Source organism: Crinia signifera, chromosome 11 (genome assembly GCF_055691185.1).
Source record: "Crinia signifera chromosome 11, ASM5569118v1, whole genome shotgun sequence".
Lineage (NCBI taxonomy): Eukaryota > Metazoa > Chordata > Amphibia > Anura > Myobatrachidae > Crinia > Crinia signifera.
In genome coordinates this window covers 76,963,768-76,981,088 of record NC_139227.1, presented here as the reverse complement: position 1 = coordinate 76,981,088, position 17,321 = coordinate 76,963,768, and the positions used below count along the sequence as shown (strand labels likewise).

At 45.9% G+C, this 17,321-nt stretch overlaps 1 protein-coding gene across 4 annotated transcripts in view; it reads right to left on the bottom strand.

Annotated features, from left to right (window-relative positions):
- Positions 1-13,999, bottom strand: part of PPP2R5B (protein phosphatase 2 regulatory subunit B'beta) — a 78,490-nt gene extending 64,491 nt beyond the window's left edge. Inside the window, exons 1-3 of one of the 4 annotated variants that reach the window (XM_083165125.1) lie at positions 12,864-13,999; positions 10,463-10,801; positions 1,685-1,881 (exon numbers count right to left, since the gene is read on the bottom strand). In XM_083165125.1, coding sequence (XP_083021251.1) covers positions 1,685-1,881; positions 10,463-10,655 — 390 coding nt within the window. In that variant the 5' untranslated portion in view covers positions 10,656-10,801; positions 12,864-13,999. The remainder of the gene's footprint in view (positions 1-1,684; positions 1,882-10,462; positions 10,802-12,863) is intronic. The other 3 variants (XM_083165126.1, XM_083165127.1, XM_083165128.1) reach the window with 3 other exon arrangements.
- Between the last annotated feature and the right edge of the window lie 3,322 nt (positions 14,000-17,321).

The window sequence follows — 17,321 nt, the reverse complement described above, 5'->3', positions numbered from 1 at the left end:
AACAAAAAAAAAAAAAAGAGGCAGGATACATAGGAGACGCCTAAATACATGATATACTGTAAAAACATGAACATCTAAATTTACAGTTACATTTGGCAAAGTACCCTTGTCACGACAATCAAAACTGTCTAAATTAAATGGACGTAAAAGTGTTTGTAAGCTGTTGTAAACATCTGAAATAGTGAACATTGAATAGGTTTGTGAAGATACAGATGGACAGTTCAAGCACATATCGGCTTGGTTAGTCGCAAAAACAACATTTCAATGTGCGAGAGAAATGAAAACAAAAACTGTTGATGTGTTAAAGATAGTGGTGAAAACATTACATTGATTATGCGACATCAAAAACAACATTTACGGGCGATATAACTAAACATATCGCCAAATAAAAGACTTCGACAGCGTTTACATACCCCCAATATTGTTAGGGGGAGGGATGTACTAACATGAAAATGCTGTAAACCCCCATTATCATTATTTTCGTATGCACTAAAACCCGCACGCCGGGTTTCCACTGCGGGGAGTATCGCCATCAAAAGCTGCAGATACCCATAGAAGCTTATGAGCTTCTTTTCACAGCCTTTGCCACCCAGCACTGTCCGCGCCGCTCCTCCTCACTTGATGTCAGGGCAGCCTCCTGCTGTGCTGCCCGGACCAGTGACCACCTCCTCCCTAGCACTGTACTTCCCCTTCCAGGAGGGGAGGAGGATCCGGCAGAGTCCCCGCAGCAAGCAGCTGGACACAGGAGGAGGTGGAGAGCTGCAAGGGACCCGCTGACATGTCGCAGGCTGCTTTGCAAAGGGCAGCTCTTAATGCAACAATAATCGCATATCTCAGTGCATATACGATTATTATGGATGCGAATATTTTCGATGCGGTAGCCAGTGATGTGCGGCGAAGTGGGGCAGCGGATGTTAGTGCATCCACCCCATAGTAAGGTGCTGCCACTGAAGAGACAAGAGGTTTGGATGAGCAGTGACCGCCCTGTGGTCCCGGCATGCCAATCCACCCCTGCCCAGAACACACTGTTCCCTCTCCCTTACAGCTTGGTTGACGGTTACATAAGGGCCGGGCCACACATAGCAGCACAGTCTGCGCACAGGCTCCTATGCGGCCGCCCACACATTAGCGGTGGTAGAACAGGACAGCGGGACGACCGTATTTCAAGGTGAAAACATACAGTATATGTATGTGTTCACAAGTTTCACTTGAAATCTGGTCAGCAGTGTCTGGAGCCTGTTCTGCAGGATCCTGCTACACTACTGTGTGTGGACAATCACACCCTCATTGCAGCCAAGGAGGTCGCGCTGAATGAGACCCGATTGGTCGCTATGTGTGGCCTCAGCCTTAATGTACAGCATCTGCACAAGAGTCATGAGATAAAACCCATAGTCCAGGCACGGGTCAGGGGATATAAAAGGTAACTGGCTGTATTGTTTTTCATATATAGGCGGATATAGCTTCTAATATCATAATCATACAACATCTTAATATTTATAATGCAGTGACTGGGCTATTTATAATGCAGTGACATTCCTTGTGTCCTTGTTCTACAATTCTGGTGTCCCAACAACCTTTCCAGTAATACTACATTGAATGTACTTTGCATGATTTAAAAAGGTCATCAGCAAGTGCCATTGGTGTTTGTCTTATGTTATAAAGGCAACCTATGTGCATCACTCACCATCTTAATGACCTCGGGGTATACTGGTTCTATGAGGACTCCCCTGTTTGTGGCAATACACTCAACAAGTTCATTCAGAGCAGCCCTCTTAATCTCCTTTCCTTTGAGGTCAGCCACGCAGTCCATAAAATGAAAGATAACTGAGCACTGTTGCAGCTTCTTACAGAACAAGTCGTGGAGCTCAGAGACCGGAGCATCTGGACAGGAAAGCAAAGACAACCATTAGAGGAGGTATGTAGTTCACATAAATGAGCATACTATTTATTTTATTGTTACTAAGGGCCTGATTCAGGGATTTACAGTGAAAATGTCCCTACCAAAATGGGCATCACCTCACAGGAGACAGTTATTAAGGATGCTAAAGGTGGAGGCAGCCATTTTGGGTGGGACATTTTTAATGGGAGCAGGAGCTACAGATGCGACAGTGGTGGCAGCCGGGCAGGGGATTCACTGAAAATAAACCGAACCCCGTTACTAAGAGAAGGCACGATGGGGAGCTGCAAGGATCTTGGAAAAATGGCGCCATGCGCAGTGGAGCCTGACCGCTCAAGTTCTCAGACTCAACCATGCAGCAGAGGTTCGCACATGCGCGGAACCTACTGCTCTCAGCACCACTTGGCGCTCCCTGTAGAGAGGAGGAGGCCCTCATGACTCCCCTAGCAGAGATCCAGAAATTTGGTAGTGTCGACTGACAAAATCGTTCAGTGTGTATGCACAATATCATTTGTCTGGGAGTTCCAAGGGAAACCATGAGCAACATCATATTGTTTGCATGTAATCTAGTGTGTACCAAGCACATCAGCCAATCAAATCTTGCTTTGGATGCAGTTACTGTATGATAATTCCTCTTTATAATAACTAATCGCTGAACAGGTTACTCTATGGCCTTTATTCTGGTTCAAACTGTGGGCATTGGCAGGTTCCATGTAAGTCTTCCCTATGTTTTAAAGTGGCCATTGTCTTAGAACAGTGGTTCCCAACATAAGGCTGGAGTACCCCTGGGGGTACGCTGCAGACATGTTGTGGATACTCGAAAGTAATGGCAGAAGAAGAGGCGGACAGTTCACAGTCGGGTGGCCAGATACAGCGGAACCTGATTCCTGACTGGACACAACTCCTCCACTGCTCCTTAATATAAGTACACCCATAAGGACATGCATACCGCTTACTTCCACTCCACTCGTAAGTACATCGGATATTTCAAATTGAAAGGAGGGGGTAATCATATATGAAAAGCCGAAACAAGGGGTATGTGAGAGAAAAAAGGTTGGGAACCGCTGTCTTAGAAGATCAACACCTGCCATTTACATTAATTTCAAGAAGGATGCCTCTCAGAGTCATCCTTAATTTTGTGATAGGTTCAGGGGTGCCTCCCAGATTCTGGAGACCCTACAAAGCTTACTCTGACCCCTGCAGCCTAACCTTCCTCTCCCTTCAGCCTAAACCTTAGCCCCCCCACTAGAGCCCAAATCTAACCATCCCTCACCGTTCACTACCGCTACCAGCATACTCATCGATTGTGATGTCAGCATGGTTAATCCAGCAGCACGGCACAACCCATAGAAATCCATGGAGACTATTGTTGCTGTCAGCAATAGAGGGACTGCGGCACATACTGGAGATATCAGCATCAGTCCCTCTTTGTTACATCTGAAGGATATTTAATATTGACAGGTTCCCCCAAAATGGGTGTTTACTTGAATAAATAATAACTTTTATATAGCATAAGCACCACAAATTAAAAATTACCCTAGCTGAAGAGTCATAAGACACTTGTTCTAATGCAGGTGATGAAGACAACATGTGACCATGTAAGGAAAAAAAAGCAAATAACTCTGGGCCTGATTCAGAGATGGACAGAAATGAAGTGTTGCATGCAAGCAGCATTGTATTTCCTTCCGATCTGATGGAGGGACTTGCAGGAGATGTCTCAGTAGGAGATGCCTCCTACATATTCTTGTGATCTCAGCAATGTAATTATCATGATCCACCCAAATTGCCAACTACTGTAAGTAAACTCCAACTCCTTGCTTAGTTGGCCCATGGAAGCTGGGGCTGCATGGCCAAGGAGTCCCACCCAGTTTCTGGGAATATAGGCCATCCGCTCCCCCCCTCAATGCTGTTGCCTGTTAATCAAGCAGTGGCAGAGGGGAAGTGCGGATAAGAAAGCAAGGCCCTTTATGCACACAATAATCAGGGCTCTGCGCTTCTACAAGGCCCTCTGCACCCAGGTGAACCATGCTGAAATATAAAAATACAAGGGGCGAAAATCTATTTTTTTCTTCGTTTTGCATGCAGGGAAAATACAATAAAGATTTGCAACTGGCTCCCCATTTGAATTTGGGACTGTTCTGCAACCCTCGCTCTGGAGCCGCCACTGGATACGCTCCTCCTAAATCTAAATCCCTTTGCACATTTTAAATCTGCCCCACCTGCAACATGTTTTTGCCAAGAGGAAAAGTTGATCCTATTTTTTGCTTTGCTTTTAATTCTAAAACAGCTGACATATATCTCACAATCTTGCATCCATCTTCCTTTCTTCAGTCCATTTCTCTATCTACATTACATCTTGGGGTTATTATAATACTGTATATACACATAGAACACATAGATACAGGCTCTCCGGTTCTCCAGTCTTTCCATCATTCTACAGATAGACCAAATCATCTATCTATTTGAGGAAAATCTAATATAGCATAGACTGTATGACGCGGTTTGTGTTTTATTTCATTTCCTGAGTGGCTGGATAATGATTTGCTGACAGCAGAAAGAAATGAGAGTGAGATGAGCCTAGAATAATACTCGGGGGAAAAGGTGAATGGAAACAAGAGAAGAGAAGAGGGAAATTTAGAGCCGGAGAAAGAGCAGAGAGGAGGGGCGGATATGACAGGGGAGGGAGTGCAGCCTGGGCACATTCATTAGTATGACTGAGGACTTAGTTATTTATAAAGCACACTGGGATACACACAGCACATCACATTATTCGGGTGTGGTATAGGGTTCCGACAGACAGTCGAGATCCCAACAGTCATTAGCCCGACATCGGGATCCCGACTGGACAGACTAAGACAGCATGGCGAGCGCGACAAAGCCCCTTGTGGGCCCACAAGGGGCTTTGTCACCACCTATTCTATTCTCCCGCTATGGGGGTCGTGGACCCACATGAGGGAGAATAGCCAGGAACCTGTCTGTCTTTGTTGTAACAGTCGGGATCCCGACGTCGGGTAAATGACTGTCGGGACCCCGGCACCCCATAATTCTGCCCAGGTTATTCATAAGATGTGTAACTACCTTCTAGTTTTAGGAGACACCTTGGTAAACTTCAAGTGTGCAGGCAGTAGGAAATGTGAAGGAGCACAGATGTCCTGATTCAGGTCCCGTTGAATCTGCGGTGCATGTTGCAGAGTACCGATGTTCGTTACTTTGTGCATATGCCGGAAAGGAATTGCGTATGTGCAGGTCTGTGACATTCGAAGCAAATCGGCAGCACTGTCACACTGAACGATATTGGTAAATGATATCTTCAGTGACATTGGGCGGGATGCTCTAACATCCGCTCCCCCTCGTCCACCGCACATTGCCAGCTACCGCAGACATATAATTATGGCAAAGGACAGCTCTTGCGTTAAGAGCTGTCCTTTGCGGTGAGCCAGAGATGTATCCGGTCCCGGCGGCTCTCCCCTCCCTCCCTTACCTGACTATTTTGATGCTGCTGCAGGCGGGCTCTCCTTCTCCTCCCTGCACCCAGAAGATGATTTTCAGTGCAGGGAGGAGAAGGTCACAGGTCTGGCGATACCCCCCCAGAGCAAAATACCAGCCGTGCGGGTTTTGCTGCATATCAAAATGTGGTAAAAACCCATTATCTGGCCTTGCTGTTAGCATGTTAAGCACATGCAATGCAGAAAACGATGAGGACAGGGTGGGGCGTTGGTTTGGGGCCTTTAACAATGTGTGGCGGTGCACATCATTAATGATTTTGAGGACACACTAAGCGAAATTTTTAATAATATTTGGGATTATTCCCCTGAAAACTCATTTTTGAGAGATCGTCGGCATGAATTAGCAGCAGATATATCTATTATCTGTGTAGTCCCTCCATTTCTGACAGAATCTGAAGCCCTATAGGTTGCAATGGGTTGGAGGAGCTTCTGCATTTACAAAGCTTGGTCCCAATAGGATAATCCCATCTCTAGATGGCATTGCCATATGGCAGCCTATGGCATGTTTAAAGTTTAACAGAGGAAGCGTCTACGTCTGCCCCTGGCAACACCCCCCTGGCGTCGGCTTTATGCGATCACACTGCTTCCAGCTCATCACAGGATGGACTCTTACCATAGCCTGTATCCTGGCAGCAGTATTTGCGTGAAAATGTTTATTTTGAATTTACAGTATGTGGAAAATATTGATCACATCCGCATAACAAAATGTGATTGTGATCTCTGCCAACACTGCACTGGTGCGACTGTCCCCAGTCCATGGCCTTCTGCAAACTAAGAAACACTTCTCGAAATGCAGCTTTAGCAACCCTACATATTTGAATAGTTTTACCAGTGGCTGCATGTGTAATAATGGTGTTTAATGGGTCTGTGGTGCACTTTGGCCCTGTGTGATACACCTTGCAGTCTGGTACCACCTTGGGGGGGGGGGGGGGGGGGATGCGGTGTAGATGCCGTGATTCGTAGCTGTTTGGGGAGGGGGTGGTACCAAATGATGAGATTTGCATAATTTTAGCCCCTCCCCTTCTCCAAAGAATTAAGAATGCTGGTATTTGAGCCCCGGCAGAGGGAGGGGGTGCCGGGGCTGATACAGGAGGCTTGTCCACCCTTCCCGGGGGGCAGGTAAATATGCGCCTGGAAGCATGAAGTATGCGCCTGGTAAGGCAAAAAATACCGCCTGTCGGCACATGTCGACAAGAAAAACCATGTCGACCTTTTGACTGTCAACCTAATCCATGTCGACCTAATGATCCTGTCGACCTAACCCATGTCGACCTAGACTTATGTCGACCTAATGGTGTCGACCAACATGGTTGTGACCCAATGACCGTATCCCGTCTCCACTTTACTCCTATCAGCAATACAGACTTATGCAGTTCTGCATTTGCTGCCACCTTGCTGAACAAACCGTTGCACATTGGTAGCAATGTAGCAGCACCAATACATATCAGTGCAGGTAACATCACAAATGAGGTTCTGAGGGGTAGATTTATGAAGCAGTGATAAGGGAGGAGAAGGGATAAAGTGCAAGGTACTTTATCACTGGCCAATCAGCTTCTGACTGTTAAGTTACAGGCTGGGTTTAAATAGGAGCTGATTGGCCAGTGATAAATTACCAGGCACTGTATCACTTCTCCTCCCTTATCACTGCTTCATAATCTACCCCTTACTCCCTGCCTCATCCCTTTTGTGTGTGTGAGTGTGAGTGTAAGTGTGAGTGTGAGTGTGAGAGAGAGAGAGAGAGAGAGAGAGAGAGAGAGAGAGAGAGAGAGAGAGAGAGAGAGAGCGCGCACGTGTTACAGGCAGGGATGGAGAGAGAATGAGAGATATAAAACAGAATTGAGAGACATACGGCAGAGACAGAAACTCATGGGAGAATGCCTTCAGAGACCGTTACCAAGGACACCCACAGAGCGCCTCTGTCACCATATGCCTCACTCACACAACTCATCTGCTTCACGCTGCCAAGTACATGTTATAAAATAGCACAATACGCTGAATAATGACTACATGAGCACCAATAACAAGTTATGATCTCTAATAGTACAGGCTATACACACTAATAACATGCATCATCATACAATAACTGTAGTTTCTGATAATGAGCACGTATCAGTAATACAGAATATGATGACAGCAAGTATAGCAATTATAAAGAATAGGCAGCCTTGTATAATGGTGCTGAATATCTATGCAGTGATATCACACACTGCACTGTCTAACTGTCCTGTAATCTAAACGTGTTTGTCATAGTATAGTTACTTACTGCCATTACACTAAAGAAAAGACAGTGAGCAAAGTTATGTCTATACTGATAAAATGGGGACCAAGTAAAAACCGGACCCGGACAATACCACGGAACGCCGGACCGGACATCAAACTCTGCATTCCGGAGCTTGTAGTGTAGTGTTGGGAAGGGGAGATTTTCCCCCTTTTCCTCTCCCTGGTGAAAGGTGTCATAGCAATCCCACCGGACAGGACACCCCCGGAAATGCACCCCCCCCCCCCCAGACCGGACACTACAAGCTCCAGAATTACATATATTAATGAATGGAGCCTGTCCGGTCTGGTTTTCACTTGTACCCGATAAAATGTAGCTGCAGATAATGCATATCTATGTGCTGTACACTGACATATAACATAGGATGATCTGCAGAATATACACTAATGAACATCCATTCAGTACATTAATATTGAACAGGCTGCTCAGTGTAAGGGTGAGTATACAATATCTCTGGTGTAACAACGAATAATGTCCAGATGCTGCTTCTCACTGATATTGGGGTGTACTATAAAGCTGCGCTGTATACATACAGTAGGACAGCAGCAGGTATTAATATGAGAACATAACAGACTAGAGGTAATCTAAGACCATCCTCCATAATGACATGATAAGAGATTATACTGTTATCTGTACAGTTAGAGCTATTGATCTGAGGACCAGCATCAGCGAGAGAGACAGAGAGAGAGAGAGAGAGAGAGAGAGAGAGAGACAGAGAGAAAGGATGGGCAGAGATGATGAGAGAGCTGGAAAGGGAAAGCAATGTGAGAGAGATATGTAGGGAAGCAGTACAGAATGCCTGTAATGGAAGAAGGTGCAGCCTATACAGACAGATTCAGTAAGGTGTCGGAAAATGGGGCAGTGATATTACTCATTGAAGCCTCTCTCAGCTAGAGCGTCACAGGAGAGCATTCAGTATCATAGCTCAGTGTACTGTGGTTGTAAAGTATACAAGCAATTCAAGTTTAACCCTTTGGGGTCGATCCCATTATATCCGAAGGGTGCGTGGTGCCATTTTCAAGGGTTTAAATGCCTGATTCAGCCTGATCTCACACTCTTCCCTGGGCCGAATTCACTTGCATCCCTATGGAGGTGCGAGCGCTTTTACGCAAATTCAGCCCGCCGTCAAGTCAGCGCGGTGGTGTGACGATTCGCACTCGCCAATCATCCGCACCACATAGGATCAACCCCATGGAGTTCAGGAAAGATTTTGGGAGAGTTCTCTCATATTTTTAAAGCAGCATTCAATTACATGGCAAAATCAGCCTGGTATTGCAACATAAATGATTGGCGCTTTCAAATATATGGGAAAACTCTCTCACTTTCTGAAACTCTCACCCTATTACATTTGGCCCATAGTCTTTCTTTACACAACATTTTTTGGTACTTATGTATTATCTGGGCTCCCATGTTAAATGCACCCCATTTTTTCATACCCCTACTATCCAACTACGCATGGAGTTGATTTTATATAGTGTGGCGAGCGCAGCGAGCCACCGTGCCCGAAGCGTGGCGAGCGCAGCGAGCCCCGCGAGGGGACACGGTCTCATAAGAAAACCGGGAGCCCAGATATTACATAAGTACCCATTTTTTATTTGAATTCATATAACAAATGTGAGCGACGCTGGCATTGTTAGCATATATTTTGCACATCTCTCACACAGATGTTGGCACTCAAAGTGTTAATAATTATATTATGGGTTTGGTTGGGCCTATACACTCCCTGGAGTGTGTAGGTGGGATTCAGAGGGGATATTCAATCTCCCGCCGCTATTCCCGACGGAGGAAATAGCAGTGGGGCCCTATTCAATGCTGTCTTCCCCGAAAGCAGGGAACAGGGATTGAACAGGGATTTCGGCAGCACGTGATCGACTTTACAAGCAGTCGGGCTTGTTCTGCCGAGAATGGCCAGGAATCATCAAGCTCCCAGCCGCAGCTCAGCAATTTTCAGACACATTTCATAACCACGCCAACTTTTTTGGCAGGCGGGACATTGATGCTGACGCAGAGCCAGACGAGAACGGCTAGCCCTACAGGCGTGACACTGGATTGACTAGTCCCCTCTATGTCCCACCGAGAAGGGGGCGTGGCCGCATGACGCAGCCCGAAATTGTGGAGCTTGAAAATTTCTGGCCGTTCTCGGCAGAACGTGCCCGACTGCTGAGATCCCTGTTCAATGCTGTCAGGGGAAGACAGCATTGAATAGAGCCTCGCTGCTTTTTCATCCCTGGGAATAGTGGTGGGAGATTGAATACCCCCTAAGTCTAGTCAATGCATCGGAGTCCACTGCATATATGTCCTGATGGTTACCACCGGGGGGGTACAGAACGACATATGGTCACAGAAAGAGGCAATTTCATTGGGTATTCATGGGACTTAAAAGGGTGTGGTTAGCCAGATATGGGTGTGTCGCAGCAAACTGTTACAGCTTTTGCTCCATTTGCACTCCATAGGGCTGGTGCACCACAGCTGGTGGGCAACCCAGTAGGATCCCTTCAGCTGCTGCATTAGCATAAGGTTGCAGCCTCGGCTGCAGCAGCTCCCACCTCTGAATCAGGCTCCTAATGAAAAATCCAATACACTCGGAGGAGACACAGGGACAGCCTGATAAAGTGGTGATAAAGTAGAAGGTGATAACGCAGCAGCCAATCAGCTCCTACAGTAACTCTCAAGTTACAGGCTGGGTTTAAACATGACAGTTAGGAGCTGACTGGCCGCTGCATTTTCATCTTCCACTTTATCACCAGGCTTAATACATCTGCCCCACTCTTTCATGCGTACCTTTGAGCGGGGGCAACTGTGTCAGCTCCTGCTGCTTGCTCTGGTATCGGAACTGAGAAGAGCTGTGTGATCTGCGCTGACGGGAGCGTCGGAGAGAACGTCGAGAAAATCCATCCACTTTATCGGCTGCCAGGACAGGGGAGAGGCCCGGGGAGGACGGACTGGTGGGGGTGACGGGAAGTTTGGTCTCCATTAGTCTATGCGGTACAGCAACAGTAAGTTCTCGGTTGTCGTTGGTGCTGCAGAAAATGATGGCCGGACTCTGGGGAATTGTTAGTAATCTAGGCCCAGGTGGGTCCTATTGGAAGTGGGATCAGCCATGGGCAGCAGGTGGAGAGCCTGAAATAATAAGATATATTTGAAGTCATTCATCAATGAAGGAACAATAAAACTAACCAAATAAAATGTAATCAGAAGCAAAGCAAAATTCTGTCCGAGACTATATAAGGAATGTACAAGGATAGAAGTCTAAGGGGGTATTTCATCTGTGTCGATATTTGCCGATGGGAAATGCCGGCACTCGCCTATTCAATGCTGTCGGTAACTACAGCATTGAAGGCTGTCTGATCCGACTTGGAATCCGTTTTGTCGGAAATGTCCATGGATTGTCGAGTTCAAGGCTGTGTTTGACAATCTGCACCCGTTTTCGCTGACTTTCCGGCACTCGACAGTGGGAACATTGAATTCTGACTGTCGAGTTACTGTCGGGTCAGAAAGAAACGGCCTGAGAGTCCTGGGTTGAATACCCTCCTAAAATTGCAGATCATAAATGAATAGTTATTTAAAACCACTGGGTAAGATGTATTACTCCTTAATAAGTGATAAAGTGGAGAGTGATTAAGTGCCAGCCAATCAGCTCCTAACTGTCAAGATACCACCTGTGTTTGAGAAATGGCAGTCAAGGGCTGATTGACTGGTACTTTATCTCTCTTTACCACTCTTCACTTTATCACTTGTTAAGGCTTAATACGGCTTCCCCACTGTACCCAAAGGAGAAAGGAATATATGGTCTCTGGCTGTGCCATCAGAACTACAGAGCTCAATGATGAGAACTTGTGACCAGGAATTGGGACTATACTATGGACTGTGATACTGCACTCACATACTTTTGTACTAGTTCTGGAGGTTACAGTTATTGGTCATCATGTTCATTCAACATGTACGGTACATCTGTGTAATACACAAGTAATATTCTGATGTCATCACTTGAAGATATGATGAACCTACTACTGTAAATTATATATTACATTTGATTTCTGTGACCTGTATAGAAAAGCACTTAGCCTATGGCCTTGTTCCTGTACAGTATATGGTTACCATTGTGACATTTGATATCGCTGTCATTTACAGTGTGCAGAGCATTACTCTCTATAGAATGGATGCACATTATTCTCTGCACAATTGTATTATAAGGCCTGTGTCACTAAAGTATGTCTGTGGTAAGTGGCCCATGTACAGTACACCCGATTATTCACATTTACTATGATGTAATATACATGCACAGAATTACAGTAGGGCCAGATTCTCTAAGCTTCAAAAGTGATAAAATGGAGAGTGATAAACAGCCAGCCAATCAGCTCCTACCTGCTATGTTACAGGATGTGTTTGAAAAATGTTAGACAGGAGCTGATTGGCTGGCTGTTTATCAAACTCCATTTTATCACTTTTGAAGCTTAGTGCATCTGGCCCTTAGTCCTTTAAAATATAACAGGCTACAACCAGCAACACTGTATACCGGCTTAAATATTTATACATGGTAACTGCAGTTCCAACGTGTGTACTGGGCCTGATTCAGAGGCAAATGCAATGTCGATGTTATGCGCAATGGAGTGATTTTTATTTGCCACTGCACATGCGCCAAAGCCACCCTGCGCATATGCGGAGTTTGATTAGAGATTGTGGACGCACAGAGGATTTATTTACATACTGTACTGAGTGACAAGTAGTCAGTGATTAGGGGAGGTAAAGGGGAGTGGCTAGAAAAACACAGGAATGTTGGGACCGTTTTCAGGGCCCTCCCTAGGCAGGTACTGGGAATTCCTTCATAGCTGGATGTGCCAGATGTTACCAATGTTTCCACCAATGTACATGAGCGGCAGATGTGAGATGCCGGGAATAGGTATCTATGCGCAAAAGATAGTGTATGAGCTAATGCCATATTTTCACAAGTCTACTGCGAATGAAACTGCAGCTGCGCATGCACAATTTCTGTGTAACTTCATTCATTCCAACGGTCGGGATCTAGACTGGCGATGTTTCTTAACCAATGATTTTAACAATGACAGTGACATTTACAAGATAACATGAAAGCATCCTGCAATGTTGAGCCCTAGCATAAAGCAACTTAAATATGATATTACGGTTTACGCCTGACAGGTAGACCTCACAGAACCAGCTTTACCTATTGGCTCTGTCGCTAATAAGTCACCTTCCTCTGTCGCTCTTTGTATGCAATCTAGTCAATCTTTATAATAATCCATGCAAATATAGGCCACAATCCTTCCCAATCATGCAGCGACAAATTCAGATTTTACAGAGTCAAAATAACTATCCAGGCAGCCGAGTACTCCCCAAAGCAGGCACTGGGCATCTACACCTTTTAGCAGGATTGCTAGAAAAAGAATTTGTAATGTAACAGTTGATTTTTTCAGCAAGCACCAACATGCACCTGGTACTAGATTTCTCCTGTGAACAATAAACCGGTTATGGAATAAAAAGTTGCCAGGCTCCAAAATCACCCCTCTGGCGTATAGAGTTAATAATACATCCACGGGCTGTGTGCAGCATCCAGTCTTCCCAGCAGCAGAAATTCTCTCTAGGACATGCGCTTACAGTGGGAGGAACGTAAGGGCACTGTACAATCCAGCAGAATAATATATTCAGGAAATTGAAATTGGCAGGCGGTGTGGTGTGCTGGACCAGTGCATTCCTATTATTTATTAGGATGTGAGGCCTGGTAGTCTCTGCATTAACCCTTTACGCCTTCTGTCAACCCAAGGCAACGGTCTGAAAGTCCTTTCGCAATGTGAAATGTGTCCGGGCTGACTCCAGTTCCTTAATTGATTTAAAAAAAAAATCACCTTTTCTCTTCTAGTTTCCCCATGGGATCAGGTGGAAGAACATGGAATAATTCTAGCATTATATTCAAATTAGACACAGACTCACTCGTGGGACCTGCAATTATGGAAAATCCTGCAGGATGGCAATTAAGCAAGGAGCCGGCACAGCTGGGATGTCTGCGGAGAATGGGATGCTAGTTTTAGGATCTCCTTCTTTATAGGTTTTTCATCAGGCCCCCATGACCCTCCTTTTTGTCATCCTGCCCTTGATCTAGGGAAACCGTCTTCCTCTCATTTGAAAGATCTGCAGTTTCTGTGTCTCCGGTTAACAGGCAGATTCAGTGCTTCTATGGGATTAGTAGGATTTCTCTGTTTTTTCCCCTCAGTAACAGCAGCCCGGGTTTATCTATAGCTGCAGGATCAGTACAATGACAAAACCCAAACCTAGTCCTCCCCCCTGCACTTCTCCCAATTGTCATGTGACCATGAATGAGCAGGTCTATTGGCCTTTTAATAATAGGGTCTGCGTCACTGCTGGGGGGTGATGTCACTTCTCTATAAAACCATTGGTTGCAGTCATGCTGGATTTAAAGAGACAGCTGCCTGTGCTGCCAGTGAGGCTGTATGAAGAGAAGAATGAGTGTGTAAATAATATATATATATATATATATATATATATATATATGTTTATAGTACATGTACATACACTGTATGTACCTTTGTTTTTGTCAATGACTATTTTGTGCTTCTTAAAGCACATTATTAAAAGGTATTTCTATTAGTCACTAATATATATGCAAAATACTGCAGCTGAAATGCATTTCTGGATTAATATGTTGATTTGTATATGAAAAGCTATACAAATAAATATACATTTACAGATGTATATTCAAGTTCTTCATATATACGCAAACTAGCAAACTAAAATTCTATGTATATATGTCTATTTAGCTGATAAAAAAATAGGGATTTTAACAGAGAAAACCATAGGATTAGATATGTACTCTAAAGGTGCGAACACACAGTGTCATAGAATGAGCACATTTTAGCCTTTCTGAGCGAAATTGATCATTTTATCGCACCGTGTGCATGTTGCACCTGACGGCTGATGCACGATCCCACAGGTCATTTATGACCCCCTCCGTTGTCTGTGCATTCAGACGATGGAGCGTATCGTTAATGTAGCATGGCCCTCACTTCCCCGCCGCTACCATCGTTTGTCGACCCCCAGTATCGGTTAGTACTCACCAGCGGGATCCCTCTCAGGAGAATTCTGCAGATAGTGTAGAAGAGATGCAGTCAAAATCCCGACGGTCAAAATCCCGACGGTCAAAATCCCGACGGTCAAAATCCCGAATGGGTCATAATACCGACAAGGACAAAATCCCAACAAGGTCAAAATCCCGACATTTAAAATCCCGACAAGGACAAAATCCCGACATTTAAAATCCCGACAAGGTCAAACTACCGACATATAGAATGTACAGGTGAAATAGACAACATGACTTTGTGTCGACAGGTTGCGAGGTCGACATGGTTTTTTTCACTGTTTTTTGACCTGACATGTGCCGACAGGCGGTATTTCATGCCCTACCATCCACTAGGGCATGGTGGGAGAATAAAATAGGGTACTCTTTACCTAGAACGGCGCCCGCGATTGGAATCGCGGGTGTCGGGGGTAAAAAATCGTGGTCATCGCGGGCATCGCGGGTAAATCGCGGGTACATAAAAATCGGGTGCCCGCGATGACCGCGATTTTCCCATAGGGAACAATGTTAAAAAGGCTGATTGACCGCGATTTTAATGTAAAATGCCTCAATGCCCGCGATTTGGACATAGGAATCAATGTTAAATGGGCTACAGAGCCCAAATAGGCACAATTAACCCTTAAATGTCCCCCCAATTTTTTAACGCCACCCCACGATCCACGTCAACCCGAAGCGTGGCGAGCGCAGCGAGCCCGCGAGGGGCGGCGGTACGCGTCCTCCGACCTTTTCATGCCCTACTATCCACGTCGGCGTGGAGTTGAGAATAGAATAGTGTGGCGAGCGCAGCGAGCCACCGAGGCCCGAAGCGTGGCGCGCGCAGCGAGCCCCGCGAGGGGACGCGGATACCTTCACAGGTAAACGCGTCCCTTGGACACCTGTGAAGCCCGCGAGGGGACGCGTATAACTGTGAAGGTATCCGCGTCCGCTCGCCACGCTTCGGGCCTCGGTGGCTCGCTGCGCTCGCATTGACCCCTATGGGAAATTGACCCCTATGGGAAATCGCGGTGATCGCGGGCATCGCGTCGCGGCCGTTAATGTACTGCCCGCGATGCCCACGATCACCGCGGTTGGCGCCCTTCTAGGTAAAGAGTAACTAAAATAGTGTGCCGAGCGCAGCGAGGCACCATGCCCGAAGCATTGCGAGCGAAGCGAGCGATGCGACGGGCTGCGGTTCACTTACAACTGTGTCCATGTTGACCGTGTCGACATTCGGGTAAAAAAACTGAAAAAAAAAAAAAACAGTGTCGACCTCGTGACCTGTCGACACAAAGTCATGTAATATAATACTGATTTATATTACACAGCACAGTTGTCTCCAATATTCAAATTATGGCAACAGTGCAAAATACATAAAGGGGAGTGCAGTGGGACATGGGCTGGTGGGCCGCTGCTGAGCGGGTGGGTGCTCATCAATTTCCATGGATGCTCGGGCCCTCAAGCACCCACAGAATCGGCACCTATGATGCCATCTATAATTTGCATTGCCTATTGGGTACAAGCTTTGGTAGGGTTTGTGTATGTAGCTTTATAGTATGGGAAATGCAGCAAACATACAAGTAGTGCCTTATACATCATTCACAAAAATTCACATACTGTACCTGAGCAGTGGCACCACAAATTCCCTATGTAGATCTAGATTAATTGTGGACTTTTAGGGCATTAAGATGAAGTTGTCAAAACATATCTAATGCTCATCAAGTCACAGAGAGGGCATATCTTTAATGGGTGGAGAATGTGCAGTGACCAGGGGCACTTGCATTAGGGGGACCAAGGAAAATGGCACATTTTTATGCCAGAGACATGATCATGTGCAGTATGTTTTGGTAAGAACAGGTGATGGTTCAAAAAAAGGGGAAAAACTTCATAGGGGTTACCTGTATTTGAAGAACGAGCACCAGGGTCTTTGACCAGTCCTGGTTCCAATTTAAAACCAGCAACTGGCTCCAGTAGTCAGTAAGGTCAGTAGACAGCCAGGATATTTGTCCCTGGGGCTGTGGCATTAGCCCCACAACTACTCACCCCTGGTCGGGGTCCCCGTGTGAGTGGGAACCCCCCAATAAAAGGGACCCCCTTCCAGGACATCAAGGGATGAAGCCCAGGGCTATCCCTGGCATCCTTGAGTGTTAGGTGCTGAGTTAATAGCTTTTTGGGGAAAAATTAGAAATAATATTGTGTTTTACTGTGAAACTACAAGTCCTAGCAAGCCTTCCCCGCATGCTGGTATTTGCAGATCCACAAGTACCAGCACACGAGTCATCAAAGGGCTCGCTGGCACTTGTAATTCCAAAGTAAAACATATATTAAAGTAAGGACAATGTTGATACCTGTGGTTCTCCAAGTACCAGCATGTGGGGAAGGCTTGATGGGACTTTTAGTTCTACAGTAAAACAATATCATTTCACACCAAAAAGCTCAACTTGACACCCATCGCCCAGAGGTTTTGGGGATAGCTCCAGTCTTGGGTGCCCTGGAGAGGGGGACCCCATTATTGGGTGGGTCCCCATTTCCCCAGGGACCTCGGCCAGGGCTGAC